The sequence below is a fragment of the Scyliorhinus canicula genome, chromosome 3 (genome assembly GCF_902713615.1).
Source record: "Scyliorhinus canicula chromosome 3, sScyCan1.1, whole genome shotgun sequence".
Lineage (NCBI taxonomy): Eukaryota > Metazoa > Chordata > Chondrichthyes > Carcharhiniformes > Scyliorhinidae > Scyliorhinus > Scyliorhinus canicula.
Window position 1 is genome coordinate 270,741,270 of NC_052148.1, and position 21,464 is coordinate 270,762,733.

At 51.0% G+C, this 21,464-nt stretch overlaps 1 protein-coding gene across 1 annotated transcript in view; it reads left to right on the top strand.

Moving 5' to 3' along the window:
- LOC119963775 (microsomal triglyceride transfer protein large subunit-like) overlaps positions 1-19,154 on the top strand; it is a 73,292-nt gene extending 54,138 nt beyond the window's left edge. Inside the window, 8 exon segments of the mRNA XM_038793061.1 lie at positions 2,044-2,255; positions 2,712-2,809; positions 5,202-5,323; positions 8,465-8,692; positions 15,357-15,481; positions 16,546-16,716; positions 18,982-19,046; positions 19,049-19,154. Coding sequence (XP_038648989.1) covers positions 2,044-2,255; positions 2,712-2,809; positions 5,202-5,323; positions 8,465-8,692; positions 15,357-15,481; positions 16,546-16,716; positions 18,982-19,046; positions 19,049-19,146 — 1,119 coding nt within the window. The 3' untranslated portion in view covers positions 19,147-19,154.
- Positions 19,155-21,464: the final 2,310 nt, after the last annotated feature.

Consider the following 21,464-nt stretch of genomic DNA (forward strand, 5'->3'; position numbering starts at 1 on the left):
AGTAAATCAGAGATGTGACGGTTTTGAGCAAGTACAGAGGCAGGGAAAGTTTGGTGAGGGGAGAAAGAACAAAAGGGGGAAGTCTCTGATAGGGTGGGGGCAGCGTTTAGGGCCCGAGGACCATGGGGAGAAGGAGGTGTGAGAAAAGGTGTTATACATCTTCTGCCCTTGCACAGCAAGTTGCTTTGGGGAGGGGAGGAATGTTGGAGGTTGAGGAGTGACCCAAACTGTTGCGGAGGGAATTAAACCGTCCGAATGCTCGGCGAGGATGGAGGGGAAGATTTGTTGGGTGATGCCTTCCCAGGCTCAAACCCTCCTTCAGGAAATCGCTAATTTACATGTCCGTCTTTTTGATTTGGTACCCTGTTATCGCGATTCAGAATCCACCCTCCTCAACATCGGGGAGACCATATGCTGATTGTGAGATTGCTGTGTGGAACATCACAGTTCAGTTTGCAAGCGTTACTCTGGGATCCCAGTCACCTGTCTTTTTAACCCTCTGCCTCTTACACACTCTGACCTCACTCAGCTTGGCCTCCTCCACTGTTACAATGAAACCTGAGGAACAGCACCTCAACTTTACAGCACATCACAGCCTTCCAGACTCAATGGGCTGGATTCTCTGATTTTGAGACGATATCCGGAGGAAGTGTCTAGTTTTACGATGAAAAAATCGTCGAGGCCCCAGCACCGATCCTGCGACTGCTGAGGGGCGAGCAGCCGCGCCACGTAAAACGCACAACCTTCCCGAAATAAACGGCCGGAGAATTGCTGGGTCCTTGGCTGCGCATGTGCATGGCGACGACGTGCAGCGGTAGCGCCGTACAACATGGTGGCAGCTGCGTGCGGACCCGACCTGCCAGATAGCACGCCCCTGGACCCCGTTCGCCACCCTCAGACCCCCCCCCCCCCCCCCCCCCGACTGTGGGGACGCTGGACACAGTCCGCAGCCGCCATGCCGGGTCCCCGAAAACTGAGAGCACACGTCCCTCGCACCGTCGGGAACTCGGCCCATCGAGGGTGAAGCATCGGGGGAGGGCCTTCAGGTAGCGTCCTGAGGCCGTTCCAATGGCATGCACCGCGCTCCTCAATGACACCGTTTTAGAAGGGGCGGAGCATCCAAAAACAGGTGCCGACCCTGATTCGGTCGTAGACAGGGATTCTCCGCCCGATCGGTGATTACGAAATTGGCGTCGGTAGACGGAGAATCCCGCCCCACATCTCCTTTTGCCTTGCACCATCACAAAAGATCAGCCATGATCTCATTGAATGGCAGAGCAGGCTCCAGGGGCCAGATGGCTGCTCCTGCTCATAGTTCTTATGTTCTTATCACCCCTCTTGTCATCTCATCTCTCCTGTCTTCCACCCAGTCATAGGCCTTCCCTTCTGGTCTTTCTCCCCTCCCCCTCCCCTCGCCCCCACACTTGTTTAAAACCTGTTACATCTCCAACTTACTCCAGTCCGGATGGAACGTAAACACAAGGACAATTTGGGTTGAGGGTGGTGCAGGGAACATGTTACTGGATGGACTGTTAATTCAGGGGTCCGGAATAAGGCACTGAGGACATGGGTTCAAATCCCAGCATGGCAACTAGTGGGATTTAAATTCAATAAACAAAATCTGGAATTGAAAGCGAGTCCCAGTAATGCCAACCTTAAAACTATCGATTGTTTTAAAAACCCATCTGATTCACTAATCTCCTTTAGGGAAAGGAAATCTGCCGCCCTTACCCGGTCTGGCCTGCATGCGACTCCAGACCCACAGCAATGTGGTTCACTCTTTAGTGCCCTCTGAAGTGGTCTGGCAAGCCACTCAGTTCAAGGGCAATTAAGGATGGGCAACAGATGCCAGCCTTGCCCAGCGACGGCCACATCCCGTAAATGAATAAGGAGGAAAAATGGCCCCAGCTGAAATGATGTGTGTGAGTGACAATCCTTGAGCAGGTTGTCACACTGGCTCTTTGGTAAAACTTGAGCAGATGCTTTGGACAGAGAGCTGTCTCCGTTTACAGAGCTCATTGTCACAACTTTGTGTCTGTCCAGGTGAAAAAGGTCATGAACAGGATCTACCATCAGAACCAACGGATCCATGAGAAGACGGTGCGAACATCTGCAGCAGACATTATCTTCAACAACAACCCCTCCTACATGGAAGTTCAAAATATTCTCCTTTCCATTGGCGAGCTACCAACTGAAATGAGCAAATACCTGCTCTCTAAGATTCAGGATATTCTCCGTTTTGGATTTCCAGCCAGGTACACTTAACTTCATTTGCAAATTGCATTTCAGCGGAAAGCAGATTTACGCAGAAAACAGCTGGGGGCAGGTGAGAAGAGATGTTTTAACACTGCGAGTTGTCGTGATCTGGAATGCTTCCGGCCCGAGGAAGGAGATTGGGCTGGGGTCATGGTGGGTCCAAGCCGGTCAGTGCAATTCCATTGAACATATCCAAATATCCTCCTTTAGAGGATCGCACGTTTAAAAACTACACAAGTTTCATAAGAACCAGGAGCAGGAGCAGGAGTAGGCCATCTGGCCCCTCGAGCCTGCTCCACCATTCAATGAGATCATGGCTGATCTCTTCCTCAAAGTCTTCCACGATTTATTTTTGTTTTCGGTAAATATACTTAATTCTGTAGCCCTCTGTACACCTGGTGCCGGGTCACCACAAAGATTGCCTGCTCCAAACATGTCTACTTTCTCCTTTGCAGTGAAATGGTACGGAAAGTTCTGAAGGATACCGTTGTCCACAACTATGACCGTTTCTCCAAGATTGGCTCTTCATCGGCCTATTCAGGATACATGACACGTATGACAACATTAATAATAATACTCTTTATTGTCACAAGTAGGCTCACATTAACACTGCAATGAAGTTACTGTGAAAATCCCCTAGTCGCCACACTCCGGCGCCTGTTCGGGTTTCACTGAGGGAGAATTCAGAATGTCCAATTCACCTAACAAGCACGTCTTTCGGGACTTGTGGGAGGAAACCGGAGCACCCGGAGGAAACCCCCGCAGACACGGGGAGAACGTGCGGACTCCACACAGACAGTGACCCATACCAGGAATCGAATCCGGGTCCTTAGCGCTGTGAAGCAATAGTGCTAACCACTGTGTTACCGTGCCACCCTCAACAGCATTCATATCACATCTTTTAAAGTAATCAAACGTCCCAGGCTGTTTATCAGCAATGTTAGCAGGCAGAGTTTCGCCTCCAAGTCACGTAAGGAGATATTAGGGCATGTTGCCAAAAACCTGTTCTAATATGTAGGAATTAGAACATAGAACAGAACAGGCCCTTCGGCCCTCGATGTTGTGCCGAGCAATGATCACCCTACTCAAGCCAACGTATCCACCCTATACCAGTAACCCCCCCATTAACCTTATTTTTTAGGACACTAAGGGCAATTTAGCATGGCCAATCCACCTAACCCGCACATTTTTGGACTGTGGGAGGAAACCGGAGCATCCGGAGGAAACCCACGCGCACACGGGGAGGACGTGCAGACTCCGCACAGACAGTGACCCAGCCGGGAACTGAACCTGGGACCCTGGAGCTGTGAAGCATTTTTGCTAACCACCATGCTACCGTGCTGCCCAATTGAGGAGCGTTCCGAAAGGAAAACATAGGAACAGGAGGTGGCCATTCAGCCCCTCGATCTTACTCTGTCATTCAATGGGATCATGTGACCTAACTCCGTATTTCCCACCTTGGATCAATATATCTTTATACAGAGGTGTCCAAAATGTCGCTCACGGCGACTGGTTGATTGGGAAGTAGTTTCCACCTGACCAGGTGCTTTCTCTACATCACTCACTCAGTGCTTCTTTCCGCCCACGCTCTCTGTGTGGAAGGGGTACGAGTAAACGTCATGTGATGATACGATGGAAACTAATTTAGATACTCACTGTTTGTTGTGTGTTATTGGTGAAGGCAGCTGAAAAGATCCTGCACAAGATGTTTCCCGTGGGTTGAAAGCAGAATGCAATTGGCACATATTGAGAATACGTCCACCTGTTAACTGGGTTGGCAGCGGGTGAGCCAACAGCCTGGCAGCTTTAAACTCAGGTCTTTCCCAGGTTGATGAAATGTAACTCCCGCCTGACCCTGTTGGCCTTGTGCGATACAAGTAGCCTCTACTGCATTTTGGGAGGTTGGTTTAGCTCAGTTGATTGGACAGCTGGTTTGTGATGGGGAGCGGGGCCAGCAGCGTGAGTTCAATTCCCCGTACCGGCTGAGGTTACTCAGGAAGGCCCCGCCTTCTCAACCTCGCCCCTCACCTGAGGTGTGGTGACCCTCAGGTTAAACCACCTCAAAGGGGAAAGCAGCCGATGGTCATCTGGGACTGTGGCCACTTTTCATTGTAACATTTTATCCTTAGGGCTCATCCCAATTCCTCCTGGGTAAGGATGTCCAACACTAAACTGCCCTTCATAATTTACATTCTTGTTAAAAATAAAAGATATCCTGGAGCCATAGAATAAGTATCAACAATATTGAACCTTTGCTACTTTTGGGTATAGAAGCCAATGTTATGTCACAGGATTGGATCAACGATCTGGAGGACAAGAGTTGAAATCCTATCACGCAGTTGGAGAATTTAAATTAAACCAGGTTAGAATTCTGGAACCAGTGACCACAGAAGTATCAGATTGTTGTAAACCCACCCCCGCTTTACTAATGTACTTTAGGGGACAAAATATTTACAGAATAGTGTGCAAGAGTGTTCTTGGTGAAATTTTCTTCTTTTTATCCATCGACCAGGCAGCATAAGGCCCATATTGTACAACATGTTTGAATGTCCCTGTAGGAGAGGATGGGACAGTGTGTGTGTGTGTGTGTGTGTGTGTGTGGGGATGGTGTGTGTGTGGGATGGTGTTTGTGTGTGTGCATGTAAGGGATGGTGTGTGCGCCTGTGGGATGGTGCGTGTGGGTGTGAATGTGGGATGGTTTGTGTGTGGAATGGTTTGTGTGTGTGCATGTATGGGATGGTGTGTGCGCCTGTGGGATGGTGTGTGTGTTTATGTGGTACAGTGTTACAAGGTGTGTCCAGCACAGGAAGGGATGGGAGAAAATCCGATGCAATAACTGGGACAGTCAGTGGGCTAAATCCTGGTGCAAGGTGCCTCGTTTCAGTGGGTGGCATCATGTTGCCATGTTACAGAATGAATTACTGGGCAATCTTTCACTTTCTCAGACACTTCAGATTCATCATCGACATACAGTCTGGACATTCTCTACTCGGGATCAGGCATCCTCAGAAAGAGCAACATGAACATCTTTATATTCAGCCAGGAAACACAGCTGCATGCCACCCAGGTATGGAAAAGTAGAACCTTGTGCTTCAATCAGATCAAAGACCTTCACTGGTTTAATCGTTTCTCCACGAAAAGGAGCAATTTCTTATCCAAAACACGTTGTCCTCATTTACAAAGCTGTTTCGGGAATGACATTAGAAAATGCTGGAAATACTCGGGCCGGACCAGCAGTGAGAGAAACTGAATCAACGGGTCAAATTTGAACCCATTCAAAATGCACCCAAAGTTTCAGGTCGCTGACATTGGATTAGAAATACACCTGTCTGTGGTGAAGGATGCTACAAAAACTGCTCAGCAATGACATTCCAAGAATTAGAGAGGATTACGTTGAATTTACAATCCACAAACAGGCCATTCGGCCCACCTGGTCTGTGTTGGTGTTTCTGCCCCACACGAGCCCCCTCCTACCCTACCTCATGTCACCCTATCGGTGTTTCCTTTTCATTTCTTCCTCATTCAAGCGTTTATCCAGCTGCCCCTTAAATGAGACTGTGCGAGTGAGTTCCACACGCTCACCACTCTCTGGGTGAAGACGTTTCTCCTCGATTCCCGTTTGGATTTATTAATGACCAACTTATTTTTATGGCCATCTGGGCTTTGACCTGACCCACCATTGGAAACATCTTCTTTACGATGAGGCTATTGAACCGCTTCATCATTTTAACAGTACTGACCCTCTGACAGTGCAGCTCTCCCTCAGTACTGACCCTCTGACAGTGCGGCGCTCCCTCAGTACTGACCCTCTGACAGTGCAGCACTCCCTCAGTACTGACCCTCTGACAGTGCAGCACTCCCTCAGTACTGACCCTCTGACAGTGCAGCACTCCCTCAGTACTGACCGTCTGACAGTGCAGCACTCCCTCAGTACTGACCCTCTGACAGTGCGGCACTCCCTCAGTACTGACCCTCTGACAGTGCAGCACTCCCTCAGTACTGACCCTCTGACAGTGCAGCACTCCCTCAGTACTGACCCTCTGACAGTGCAGCACTCCCTCAGTACTGACCGTCTGACAGTGCAGCACTCCCTCAGTACTGACCCTCTGACAGTGCGGCACTCCCTCAGTACTGACCCTCTGACAGTGCAGCACTCCCTCAGTACTGACCCTCTGACAGTGCAGCTCTCCCTCAGTACTGACCCTCTGACAGTGCAGCTCTCCCTCAGTACTGACCCTCTGACAGTGCGGCACTCCCTCAGTACTGACCCTCTGACAGTGCGGCACTCCCTCAGTACTGACCCTCTGACAGTGCGGCACTCCCTCAGTACTGACTCTCTGACATTGCGGCACTCCCTCAGTACTGACCCTCTGACAGTGCAGCACTCCCTCAGTACTGATCCTCTGACAGTGCAGCACTCCCTCAGTACTGACACTCTGACAGTGTGGCACTCCCTCAGTACTGATCCTCTGACATTGCGGCACTCCCTCAGTACTGACCCTCTGACAGTGCGGCACTCCCTCAGTACTGACCCTCTGACAGTGCGGCACTCTCTCAGTACTGACCCTCTGACAGTGCGGCCCTCCCTCAGTACTGACCGTCTGACAATGCAGCGCTCCCCTAGTACTGACTCTCTGACAGTGCAGCACACCTTCAGTACTGACCCTCTGACAGTGTGGCACTCCCTCAGTACTGACCCTCTGACAGTGCGGTACTCCCTCAGTACTGACCCTGTGACACTGCGGCACTCCCTCTGTACTGACCCTCTGACAGGGCAGCACCCCTTCAGTACTGACCCTATGACAGTGCAGCACTCCCTCAGTACTGACCCTCTGACAGTACGGCGCTCCCTCAATACTGACCCTCTGACAGTGCGGCACTCCCTCAGTACTGACCCTCTGACAGTGCAGCACTACCTCAGTACTGACCCTCTGACAGTCAGCACTTCCTCAGTACTGACCCTCTGACAGTGCAGCACTCCCTCAGTACTGACCCTCTGACAATGCAGCGCACCCCCAGTACTGACCCTCTGACAGTGCAGCACCCCTTCAGTACTGACCCTCTGACAGTGCAGCACTCCCTCAGTACTGACCCTCTGACAGTGCAGCACTCCCTCAGTACTGACCCTCTGACAGTGCAGCACTCCCTCAGTACTGATGCTCTGACAGTGCGGCACTCACTCAGTACTGACCCTCTGACAGTGCAGCACTCCCTCAGTACTGATCCTCTGAGAGTGCGGCACTCCCTCAGTACTGACCCTCTGACAGTGCAGCACTCCCTCTGTACTGACCCCCTGACAGTGCAGCACTCCCTCTGTACTGACCCTCTGACAGTGCAGCACTCCCTCAGTACTGACCCTCTGACAGTGCAGCACTCCCTCAGTACTGACCCTCTAACAGTGTAGCACTCCCTCAGTACTGACCCTCTGACAGTGCAGCACTCCCTCAGTACTGACCCTCTGACAGTGCAGCACTCCCTCAGTATTGACCCTCTGACAGGGCAGCATTCCCTCTGTACTGACCCTCTGACAGTGCAGCACTCCCTCAGTACTGACCCTCTGACAGTGCAGCACTCCCTCTGTACTGACCCTCTGACAGTGCAGCACTCCCTCAGTACTGACCCTCTGACAGTGCAGCACTCCCTCAGTACTGACCCTCTGACAGTGCAGCACTCCCTCAGTACTGACCCTCTGACAGTGCAGCACTCCCTCAGTACTGACCCTCTGACAGTGCAGCACTCCCTCAGTATTGACCCTCTGACAGGGCAGCACTCCCTCTGTACTGACCCTCTGACAGTGCAGCACTCCCTCAGTACTGACCCTCTGACAGTGCAGCACTCCCTCGGTACTGACCCTCTGACAGTGCAGCACTCCCTCAGTACTGACCCTCTGACAGTGCAGCACTCCCTGAGTACTGACCCTCTGACAGTGCGGCACTCCCTCAGTACTGACCCTCTGACAGTGCAGCGCACCCTCAGTACTGACCCTCTGACAGTGCAGCACTCCCTCAGTACTGACCCTCTGACAGTGCAGCACTCCCTCAGTACTGACCCTCTGACAGTGCAGCACTCCCTCAGTACTGACCCTCTGACAGTGCAGCACTCCCTCTGTACTGCACTCAAAGTGCCTGCCTGGATAAATGCATGTTGTCAGTGTTGGTGTGTATAGGGTTTGCTCAAGTTGTTAAGTGTGAATTTTTCTGTCGTGCAGGTTGTGATCGAAGCTCAGGGTTTGGAATCTCTAATCGCTGCAACAGCTGACGAGGGTGAGGCAGATCTTGAGTCCCTGGCTGGGATGTCCGCTGTCCTGTTTGATGTCCAGCTCAGACCAGTCACCTTCTTCCGAGGCTACAGTGACTTGATGGGCAAGATGTTCACAGCGACTGGAGAGCCAATGAGTGTGGTCAAAGGCCTTATTCTGCTGATTGACCATGCTCAGGTATCTGCTCATCTTCACCACCCTTCAATTTTAGATTCAAGGTCGTTCTTTGCTTTTTATACCTAGGCCATGATCTTAATCAGAACAATTTCTCTAATTGACATGTCCCGGTGGGTGGAACTATGACGTAGAATTATCAGTAAGTCCTGTACATAATTTTTTTAAATAGTGGGAGCGGGGTATTGCTGGCTGGGCCAGCATTTATTGTCCATCCCTAGTTGCCCTTGAGGTGGTGGTGAGCTGCTTTCTTGAATGGTTGCCGTACATATGATGTGGGTACACCCACAGTGCTGTTCATAGAACCCCTACAGTGCAGAAGGAGGCCATTTGGCCCATCAAGTCTGCACGGCCCTCTGAAAGAGCACCCAATCTAGGCCCACTCTCCTGCTCTATCCCCTAACCTGCACATCTTTGGACTGTGGGAGAAAACCAGAGCACCCGGTGGAAACCCACGCAGACACGGGGAGAACGTGCAAACTCCGCACAGTCACCCAAGGCCGGAATCGAACCGGGTACTTGGCGCTGTGAGGCAGCAGTGCTAGCCACTGTGCCGCTGTTAGGGAGCAAGTTCCAGCATTCTGACCCAGTGACACCGAAGTAATGATAAGATATTTTCCAGTCAGGATGGTGTGTGTTCCGGAGGGGAACGCACAGGTGGTGGTTCCTAGGCCTCTGTTCCCATTGTCCTTGTTGGGGGTGGAGATTGTGAATTTGGAAGGTGCTGTCGAAGGAGCCTTGGTGAGTTGCTGCAGTGTATTTTGTAGATGGTACACACATCTGCTACTGTGCGTCAGTGGTGGATGTTTAAAGTGGTGGGTGGGGTGCTGACCAAGTGTAGAATCAAGCATTATATGCAATTTGCCGCATAGAAACAGATTACTCAACCCAACTGGTCAATGCCTTTCTTTTATTTTTAAAAATATTCTGAAAATATTTAAGTATTTCACTCACGGGGTTTTACCCGCCCACACAAAGCCCAAAATAACCTTATTCACCCGCTTGAAAAAGGCCCTCGGGATGAAGATGGGGTGGCACTGAAAGACAAACAGAAATCTGGGGAAGACCGCCATTTTCACGGTCTGCACCCTCCCCGCCAGTGATAGCGGGAGCATGTCCCATCTCTTAATGTCCCCTTCCATTTCTCTACCAGCCGGGATAGGTTTAACTTGTGCAGTGCCTCCCATTCCCAGGCCACCAGGATTCCCAGATATCGAAAGCTCTTCCCGACCATTCTAAGCGGCAGCTCTCCCAGATTCTTCTCCTGTCCTCTTGCCTGGATCACGAACACCTCGCTTTTCCCCAAGTTCAATTTATACCCCGAAAAATTGCCAAATTCCCCCAGGATCGCATTACTTCCCCCATCCCCTCCAACGGGTCCGAAATATACATGAGCAGGTCATCTGCGGAATGCGAGACCCGGTGCTCAAACCCCCCCCCCCCAACACACACACACACCCCCTTTCCAGTTCCTAGAGGCTCTTAACGCCATGGCCAATGGCTCTACGGCCAGAGCAAACAGTAACGGGGAGAGGGGGCACCTTTGCCTCGTCCCTCGGTGTAGTTTAAAGTACTCCGACCTCAGCCGGTTCGTACGCACACTCGCTACTGCTGCCTGATAGAGCAACCGCACCCTGTCAATAAATCCCTTACCAATCCCAAACCTTCCCAGCGCCTCCCACAGGTAATTCCACTCCACCCGATCAAAAGCCTTCTCTGCATCCATTGCTACCACTACCTCCACCTCCCCTCCTTCTGCGGGCATCATAATAACATTCAAAAGCCTTCAAACATTGGCCTTGAGTTGCCTGCCCTTAGCAAATCCCGTCTGGTCTTCCCCTATCACCCCCGGGACACAGTCCTCTATCCTTGTGGCCAGTATCTTAGCCAGCAGTTTGGCGTCCACATTCAGTAGAGAAATTGGCCTGTATGACCCACGTTGCTCCGGATCCTTCTCCCGTTTCAGGATCAATGAAATTGAGGCCTGTGATATTGTTGTGCTTCACTAAATGTCCTCACCAGCAGTGGGCTCAATATCTCTCAAAACGTCTTATAGAATTCCGCCGGGTAGCCATCAGGCCCTGGGGCCATGCCCGGCTGCATGCCCTCCAGCCCCTTAATTATTTCCTCAATCTCAATTGGGGCTCCCAGCCCCTCCACCAGGTCCTCCTCCCCCCTCGGGAACCTCAACTGATCCAAAAACTGCCTCATCAACTCCACCCCAGCCGGGGGTTCCGACTCATATGATTTACTATAAAGATCCTTAAACACCTCGTTCACCCCCACTGGGTCCAGGACAGTATTCCCGCCTCTACTCTTTACTTTACCGATCTCCCTGGCCGCCTCCCTTTTCCTGAGCTGGTGCGCCAAAATTCTGCTTGCCTTTTACCCATACTCATAGATCGCCCTCCCTTGCCTTCCTCAACTGTTCCACTGCTTTCCCTGTGGTCAACTGCCCAAACTCCGCCTGTAACCTCCGCCGCTCCCTCAGTAGCACCGCATCGGGGCCTCCGAGTATCTCCTGTCCACCTGGAGTATCTCCTCCACTAACCTATCCTTCTCAGCCCGTTCCGCCTTTCCTCTGTGGGCCCGTATCGAGATTAATTCCCCTCTCACCACTGCCTTTAGTTTTTCCCAAACCCTCGCTGCGGAGACCTCCCCCGTATCATTTGTTTCCAGGTAGTTCTGGATGGACTTGTTAACCCGCTTCGTCCGCTAGCAACCCCACATCCAGTCTCCACAGTGGGCGTTGCCCTCTCTCCACACTAACCCGTAGATCCACCCAGTGCGGGGCATGATCCGACACTGCGATTGCCGAGTACTCAGTATCCACCACCTTGGGTATTAGCGCCCTGCTCAGAACAAAAAAGTCGAAGCGAGAGTATACCTTGTGGACATGTGAGAAAAAGGGAAACTTCTTTGTCCTCGGCCGTGCAAACCTCCATGGGTCTGCTCCCTCCCCCCATCTGTTCCATAAACCCCTTCAATTCCTTTGCCGTAGCCAGCCTCCTCCCTGACCGGCCCAAATGACCGGTCCATTTCCGGATCAATGACTGTGTTAAAGTCTCCTCTCATGATCAGGTTATGTGACTCTAAGTCTGGAATCTAACCTAAAACCCGCCTCATAAATTCCACATCGTCCCAATTCGGGGCATATATGTTCACAAGTACCACCCGCACCCCCTCCATCTTCCTACTCACCATTATGTACCTACCCCCCCTTGGCTGACACGATTCTCTCAGCCTCGAATGCCACTCATTTGTTGATTAAGATCGCTATCCCCCTGGTCTTTGAGTCCAGCCCAGAGTGGAACACTTGGCTAACCCACCCCTTTCTCAATCTCGTCTGGTCTGTAACCTTCAGGTGTGTCTCTTGTAGCATTGCCACGTCCGCCTTCAGCCCCCTCAAATGTGTAAACACGCGAGCCCTCTTGACCGGCCCATTCAGCCCTCTGACGTTCCGTGTAATCAGCCTGGTCAGGGGACTTCCAGCAACCCCCCCCACCCCCCACCCCCCGCGTCCCCGCTGACTAGCCGTCACCCTTTTTAGGCCAGCCTCTAGCTCACGCCTTCCGCCTCCACAAGCCACCCCCCCCCCCCCCTTGGGCATTCGCCATTCCCGACCTCCCATTTGTCCCCTAGTAACACTTCCTCCCCTGTCAGCAAAGCAGCTCCCCTACCTTCTCCCTCTCCCCCCCCCCCAGCAATGCCAGGAACCCAACCCCTCAGTTCAAGCTCCAGCTTAACACCTGATCACCCCCCACTGCGCTTCCGAGAGTCAGCTGACCCATGCTGACTTGATAGCGCCTGCCCCTGGCACCAAGCAGTCTGTCTCCCCATTGTCCTCTCCCCTCTCCCCCCACTTGGACAAACATATTAAAAGCATCACATTCCCCAGGAAACAAACATCAGAAAAAACAGCGAAGAAACAGCCACTTTAGAAAAAAAACACCCAAAAAACAGAACCAACCCCAAAGACCATCCCCCCCCTAACCAGCTCGCTGCAAGACAAAGTTACCTTTAGCCATTCAAACAGCCCCTTATTACACATAGCATTACTTATACTGATACAACCCAGCACAACAAATCGCCACCCCAGTACTCTCCAAGGCTCCAGTGTCTTTTAATTTGCCTCCAGTCTCTTTTCTTTAATAAAGGTCCATACTTCGTCTGGTGTTTCAAAGTAGAAGTCCCGTTCCTCGTGTGTGACCCACAGACGGGCTGGGTACAGCATCCCAAACTACACCCCCTTCTTAAAGAGGGCTGTTTTTGCCCGATTAAACCCAGCTCGCCTCTTGGCCAAATCCGCGCCCAGGTCCTGATAAATGCGCAGCTTACTGCTCTCCCACTTGCTGCTCCGTTCCTTCTTGGCTCACCGCAGAACGTGTTCCTTGTCCAGGAATCGGTGAAAGCGTACTACCATGGCCCTCGGCGACTCGTTTGCTCGGGGCTTCTTCGTGAGGGCTCTGTGCGCTCTATCCACTTCCAGGGGCCAAGGGAACGCCTCAGCCCCCATCAACTTCTCCAACATGTCCGTCACATAAGCATCCGATCCCTCACTGCCTTCAGGGAGGCCGCCATTCTAAGATTCTGCCTCCTGGACCTGTTCTCCAGGTCCTCCAGCTTCTTCTGCATTCTTCTCTGGCGGTCGTTCAGCATCTCCACCTTGGTCTCCAGCACGGTTATGTATTCCTTGTGCTCGGACACCTTTTTCTCCACCTCCTGGATCGCTCTCCCGTGGGTCTCTTGATTCTGCACAACTTGATCAATCGAAGCCTTAATCGGGTCCAGCGTGTCCTTCTTCAGCTTGGTGAAGCAATCTTCAAAAAACTCCACCAGCTGCTCCGTCGACCACTGTGCCGTCTCCCCGCGGCTCTTGCTCTCCGCCATGTTTTTCCACGTTGCCGGCTCTGCTTGCGTCTTCCTTATAGGACTTTTTCTTCTCACACGGCTACTTCTGGTCCAATTCTCCATACACCGGAGGGGGATTTCTCCTTACTGTCTCACTCTTCACCGATTTATCTCATAAAATCCCGGAAAAAACGGGGAAAAGTCCGTCACAGGTGGGAGCTATCAAATGTGCGGCCTACTCCTCCATGGCCGCCACCGGAAGTCTTCAATGCCATTCTTTAAGCAGCAATCCTCCTGCCAACCTAAATAATCTACCCTTCTATCCTTTTCTCTCCTATGTGTGTCCGTCGGTTCCTTTTAAATGTATCGAGACCTGTGGCACGCGAGAAGATGGAAAACAGATTTGCAAAGGCAATTAGCTGAGGGTTTATAACTATCAGGAAAGATTGAACATAAGAACATAAGAACTAGGAGCAGGAGTAGGCTATCTGGCCCCTCGAACATGCTTCGCCAATCAATGAGATCATGGCTGATCTTTGTGGACTCAGCTCCACTTTCCGGCCCGCACACCATAACCCTTAATCCCTTTATTCTTCAAAAAACTATCTATCTTTATCTTAAAAACATTTAATGAAGGAGCCTCAACTGCTCCACTGGGCAAGGAATTCCATAGATTCATAACCCTTTGGGTAAAGAAATTCCTCCTAAACTCAGTCCTAAATTTACTTCCCCTTATTTTGAGGCTATGCCCCCTAGTTCTGCTTTCACCCGCCAGTGGAAACAACCTGGAAGCATCTATCCTATCTATTCCCTTCATAATTATATATGTTTCTATAAGATCCCCCCCTCATCCTTCTAAATTCCAACGAGTACAGTCCCAGTCTACTGAACCTCTCCTCGTAATCCAACCCCTTCAACTCTGGGATTAACCTAGTGAATCTCCTCTGCACACCCTCCAGTGCCAGTACGTCCTTTCTCAGGTAAGGAGACCAAAACTGAACACAATACTCCAGGTGTGGCCTCACTAACACCTTATACAATTGCAGCATAACCTCCCTAGTCTTACACTCCATCCCTCTAGCAATGAAGGACAAAATTCCATTTGCCTTCTTAATCACCTGTTGCACCTGTAAACCAACCTTCTGTGACTCATGCACAAGCACACCCAGGTCTCTCTGCACAGCAGCATGTTTTAATATTTTATCACTTAAATAATAATCCCTTTTGCTGTCGTTCCTACCAAAATGGATAACCTCACATTTGTCAACATTGTGTTCCATTTTATTCCACAGGCTGGGCTCTTTTCTCTCCGACCGAGAAGGTTGAGGTTTGCCTTGATAGGGGTCTTTAAAATGGCAACGGGCTCAATCGGGTCAACGTAGAGAAGGCGTATCCAGTTGTGAAGGACTCCGAAACCAGGAATCATAGTTAATTTTAAGATAGTTTCTAATCAATGCAATCGTAAATTCAGGAGAAACGCCTTTACCCAGGCAACATGGGAGTCGTTCCCATGGGGAGCGGTCAAAGTGAATAGGATAGAGACACTTAAGGGGAGGCTGCTTAAACACATGAGGAAGAAGAGGGATGGAAGGATACGGTGACAGGGTGAGATGAAGGAAGGTGGTTGGAGACTCGTGTGGAGCGAGAACACCAGCAGGGACCAGTTGGACCGAATGGCCTTGTTCCTGTGTTGTAAATTCTATGTAACTGCGTGAGGAAAGCCTTCCCATTTGCAAATCTGAAGGATTCAATAGCATGGAATCCAATGCATAAAGTCGCTCGGAATTTGAAAGTCCTCTTTTTCTCCTTGCTTCAGATCTTTCAGCTGCCGTCAGGTCTGAGAGCAACTGTGGAGTTCCAGGGAGGGTTGTCTATTGATATCTCTGGTGGGATGGATTTCAGCCTGTGGTACCGGGAATCTAAAACCACCGTCACCAACAGGTATGAACGTTTTTGCTGCACCTTGTATTCTGTGCGTTTCATCCAGTGACGCTTACTGTCAATGAATTGGAACTGCATTGGGATTATTAGTCCAGTAACATAACCACCATATTATGTTCTGGGGCACATACGTGCACGGCTGTCAGGAGCAAACTGGGAATCATGATGTGCTGCTGACTTAAATTAAAAGTGGGTTATTCAAACCAAGGTACACAAAGTGGTATCATAAAGTCGCCATTGCTTGAGCAAAATGGTCAAGTGCCTTGTGATTGGCTTTTTTTTAAAGGGCAATTTATCATGTCCAACTCACCTAACAGCACGTCTTTGGACTGTGGGGGGAAACCGGAGCACTCGGAGGGAACCCACGGTGAGAACGTGCAGACTCCGCACAGACACTGACCCAAGGCAGGAATCGAACCTGGGATCCTGGAGTTGTGAAGCACCATGCTAACCACTGTGCTACCATGCTGCCCTGCTCTGATTGGCTTTTTGAATACGTGTTTGCCCCATGTGATTGGCTTTTTGAACACGTGTTTGCACCATGTGATTGGCTTTTTGAACACGTGTTTGCACCATGTGATTGGCTTTTTGAACACGTGTTTGCCCCATGTGATTGGCTTTTTGAACACGTGTTTGCACCATGTGATTGGCTTTTTGAACAAGTGTTTGCACCATGTGATTGGCTTTTTGAACAAGTGTTTGCACCATGTGATTGACTTTTTGAACAAGGGTTTGCCCCATGAGGCTCCTGCTCCTCTGCTCTGTTTGATACAACCTGCAGTCATGGTGGCCGTCTGCCTTTGAGCATTGCGCCCCGAGTCACATTCTGCCTCCAAGCAAAGCCCGGCTCCACTAATTCGGCTCCAAGCTCACCTCTAATTAGAGACTTTGCACATTAAAATAGTCGAGGGTTTGGAACCTGGAAATGATAAGGGTATCAGATTCCTGACCCCGAATTGATAATCAGGCGCATTGTCACATGCACTTGATTCAGTGTTTAGTGAATGGGGTATGCTGCACTGGTCTAAAATAGACTTCCTTTTCCTTTCACGCTTGTCCTCAAGAGGTGCAATGGTCGTCGTTGGTAACATCACAGTGGATTTGTTGTTTCTACAAAGTGGTGTGGAGATGAGAATGGAAACGGAGTCTCAACTCGATTTCATCTCCACAGTGAAGTTCTCGGAGTATCCATTTCTGGTCTGCATGCAGATGGTCAAAGAGCAGTTTCCATTCAGGTAAGAAACAAACCAATTGTGTTTGGTGCAGAAGAGAGTTGGCTCTGGGGCGAGCTGATAGAGGTCTTTATAACTAGGGAGGGGTTTGATAGAATAGGCAAAAATGTTGCCACTTGGGGGCAGGGGTCATGGAGGAGTCCAAAACTAGGGGGTCATAAAAATAGAATAGTCACTATTAACCCCAACGGGGAATTCAGGAAAGCTTCTTTCCCCAGAAGGTGGTGAGAATGTGGAATTCACTGCTGCATGGACTGGTTTAGGAAAATTGCTGAAGAACATAAGACTATAAATAATAGCAGCAGGAGTAGACCACTCGGCCCATCGAGCCTGCTCCACCATCCAATATGATCATGGCTGATTTTGGGCGTCAACGTCACTTTCCCGCCCGCTCCCGATATCCCACAATTTCCTTCTTTTTCATCATTTATGGGATATGGGTGTCACTGGCTGGGCCGGCATTTATTGCCCATCCCTAGTTGCCCCCTGAGAAGGTGATGTTGAGCCGCCTTCTTGAACCACTGCTGTCCATGTGGTGTAGGTACACCCACAATGCTGTTAGGGAGGGAGCTCCAGGATTTTAACCCTGTGACAGTGAAGAAATGGTGATATATTTCTGAATCAGGATAGTGTGAGGCTCAATGGGGAGTCTCCAGGTGGTGGTATTCCCATGTTTCTGGTGCCCTTGTGAGAGCCGTTGCTGAGAGACTAAGGGCGCGATTCTCCGCACTCACGACGGTGCGGAGAATAGTGTGGCTCATAAAATTTTACGGCCACGCTGTTCCGACGCCCTCCCGCTATTCTCCCCCCCCCCCCACGCCCGACTCCCGATACGAATCGCTGCCGCCGTTTTTTTTACGGGCAGCAGTGATTCTCAGCTGATCGATGGGCCGAGTTCCCAGCCCTTTACGGCTGTTTTTACGAACGGCAAACACACCTGGTCTGGCCGTTCGTAAAAACGGCCGTAAACTCTCGATTTTTAAAACCATGGCACCGATTGGCACGGCAGTACCACGGCCGTGCCAAGGGTGCCATGGGCCTGCGATCGGTGCCCACCGATCGTGGGCAGCGGGTTCGATACCCGCGCACTCTTTGTCCTTCCGCCGCCCCGCTGTATCACTTCGTGGGGCGGCCGAGGGGCATCCCGGCCCGCGCATGCGCAGGTTTCGCGCAAATGTGCGATGACATCATCCACGCATGCGCGGGTTGGAGTCTTCCAATCCGCGCATGCGCGGCTGACGTCATATGACGCGTCAGCCGGCGATAACTCTGGCAAGCGGGCTTAACGAAATTCGTTAAGCCCGCGATGCCGGAGTTTACGGCGGCGGCATGCTAGCCCCGACCGGGGACCAGAATCGGTTCCCGGTCGGGAAGAGGGGGGGCTGGCGTCAAACCCGCCCGGATTTGACGCCAGCCTTACGATTTCTCCCCATATGGGAGAATCGCGCCCTAAAGATCTGCATATCCCAGCCTTAAGTATACTAGGGGCGGAATTCTCCAACCCCCCGGGGGGTGGGAATCGCGCCGCTCCGGTCGGCGGACCCCCACGGCGATTCTCCGGCCCGCGATGGGCCGAAGTCCCGCCACTGACAGGCCTCTCCCGCCGGTGTGGTTTAAACCACCTACCTGACCGGCGAGATTGGCGGCGCGGGTGGGCTCCGGGGTCCTGGGGGGGGGGGGCGGGGCGATCTCACCCCGGGGGGTACCCCCATGGTGGCCTGGCCCGCGATCGGGGCCCACCGATCAGCGGGTGGGCACCCCTTTTTCTTCCGCCCCGCCATGACCTTCACCATGGCGGGGGCAGAAGAGACCCCCTCCCCTGCGCATGCGCCGGTATGACGTCAGCAGCCGAAACAAGGAACAAGAACAGGAAACAAGAACAGGAGAAGGCCATGGAACCCTTCAGTCATGCGCTACCATTCAACTAGATCATGGCTGACATTCCACCTCATCCCAACACCCCCTACCCCCAATGCGTAGCTGTTCGGCTATGTCCTTTAACAGGAGGTGGTACAGAGGAGGCCATACAACCCTGCCACTCAATTCGATCATGGCTGATCGGTATAGGAATTCCTTCTACCAACATGGCTTAACAAAAATCCATCAATTTTATCATCTTGAACACTTCACTTGGATCATTCCATAATTTTCTGTGCCTGAAGGAATGCATGGCTAATTTATGCAAACTATCTGCTAATTTAACCCTTTTGGTTCAATGTAATTCTTTTGAATCTGTACTCCCACTGAAAACCGTGTTTGATCTTACAGGCAAATAGTGACCAAATATGAAAGCTTGCCGTCAGGAAAATCACACGTGTCTCGGAAAGGGAAGAAATTCTGGTGGCTGGATCGGAGTTCCCTCTCCACCAGGAAAACTCCGACATGTGCAAGAAGGTCTTTGAGACGGAGCCGGACTCAGCAGAGTGGTTCTGAGACCCAAGGAAGGCATGGGGTGGGGGGAGGGGGGGGGGGGGGGGGGGGGGGGTCTTTCGATCACTGACTACAGAATGCTGCATCAGGAGGAATGAAGAAGGAAAACTAAACCGAACAGTAGAGGGAGCTGTCACCAGGCTCCCGAGTAACTAAATGGAAAATATGTCTTAAGTTATTAGATAGATAATTCAATTCTGAATGTAAAAATAAGTCTCTGAACTCAACAAAGTGAGGGGACAATAGTTCCCTGGTACATTTTCCATGGCTATACCTCGATCTATCAGAGTCAACTTACCAAACAATTAGCACCCTTTGTTGCTCCCTCTGAAATTTGGTATTCTTGTGTCTGTCCTGATGAATGCAAGAAAAAAACTTCAGCAGCACACCTCTTCTTTCAGCAATACTCTCCATCTTCCACTCGCTACTTTTTATGACGAGTTGATGTTGGGATGTCATTTTAACCAAACTTGGCGAAAGGAAATCGACCAGATCTTGTCCGGTGCTTATTTTATTTTTTACACAACACACAAAATTTGCTTTCCATTTAAAACTTCAATGGGGTGTAAATTTGAACTGCAGGTTTCCTGTTGCATGGGTTCGGCTAAAATTCACTTTCTGGATTGTTTTGCGAGATGTTCACAGGTCTTTCCACCCCCACTGTTAGACAGAGAGGTTCTCCCTGCCCGAGCTTTGAGCTTAACACCCCCCCCCCCCCCCACCCCCCCCACCCCCCCCACCCCCCCAATCCCCCCCCACCCATCCCCCCCACCCCCCACCCACCCCCCAACCTCCCCCACCCACCCACACCCCCACCCACCCACCCCCCCACCCCCCCCCACCCCCCCCCCCCACTCCCACCCCCCCACCTCCCCTCCTCCAGATATCATTCACCCCGACTGCCTGTATCCAACCAGGAGAGGGCATTAAAGGGAGAACGGAATCACCTTAAACTGCAGCTGTATTAACGTTTTGATTTATTCCTCAATTTGAATTAATACATTTCCCCTTTCAGGCTGTGTGTATTAAGTTAATATCTTCGAGATGTTTACATTTTTACATGTATTTAAAGTTTTTTTTAAGAAATAGCAGGAAATAAGCGAAGGTTAAAAAAAAGCACAACTATTAATGTAAGACACAGCCAACATAGATGGCACAGTGGTTAGTTAGCACTGCTGCCTCACAGCACCAGGGGCCCGGGTCCATTCCAATCTTCAGTGACTTCTCCGTGCGGAGTCTGCACGTTCTTCCCGTGTGTGCGTGGGTTTCCTCCGGGTGCTCCAGTTTCCTTCCACAGCCCAAAGACGTGCAGGTTAGGTGGATTGGACACGATAAATGCATGGAATCAGGGGGATAGAGTGGGTGAGTGGGCCTAGATAGGGTAGGAGGGTCGGAGCAGACGCGATTGGCCGAATAGTCTCCTTTTGCACTGTTGGGATTCTATAATTCTTGGAAAATGGGAAAATATTTCAGCATTAATATTTAAGAGCCTGTGGGGCGGCTGTGTTAAAATTGCAGACATCAATTATTTTGAACATAGGTAAGAAATCGTGACATTTCTCACTGTCAGCACCCAATTGAACACAGGAGCCCAAGAATTAGGAGCTGGAGGAGACCACTCAGCCCCTCAAGCCTGCTCCACCATCCAATAAGATCATAGCTGATTGTGGCCTCGCCTTCACTTGCCCTCTGCCTCCCTGGCACACCCAACCTTTTGAGACTCCGGCTGCAGTTGCCGTTTCTGGTTGAACATGTTCCTGGAGATTTGGTCACATCAGCTCCAATCCCCCCCCCCCCCCCCCCACCCACCCCTCACCTTCCATCATTGGCCACCCAACTCACCCACCCTTGCCACACGATGGGATAATTGGGAAGCAGCAGACATTTGGTTACCCGACAGGATGATTCTTGAACTCTCAATGTCTTTAATTTTTAATTCTTAGAGACTCTGGGGCAATGCTGCGAAGGGTTGGCCAACTAAGGTTACGTAAAAACAGAAAGTGCTGGAAAAACCCAGCAGGCTTGGTAGCGTCTATGGAGAGAGAAGCAAAATCAATGGTTTGAGCCCAATGTGACTCTTTTCAGAGCTTTGTGTGGTCTAAGCAAAGCGGGACTATAACTGCGGCTCAAATCTCATCAATAGGATTCCTAAAATGGAGGTTTAAGTCTTGAATTCTGGGTTCAACGGCCGCGATCTCTAACTTTTTTGATCGGATTTTGGGAAATTAGAAAGATTACTGAAGCCTCAGATTATTTCTTAACACTGCTTGTGTCTTTTCCCACGTTGCGCATGAGGAGCAATGGGCGGGATTTTGAGGCAC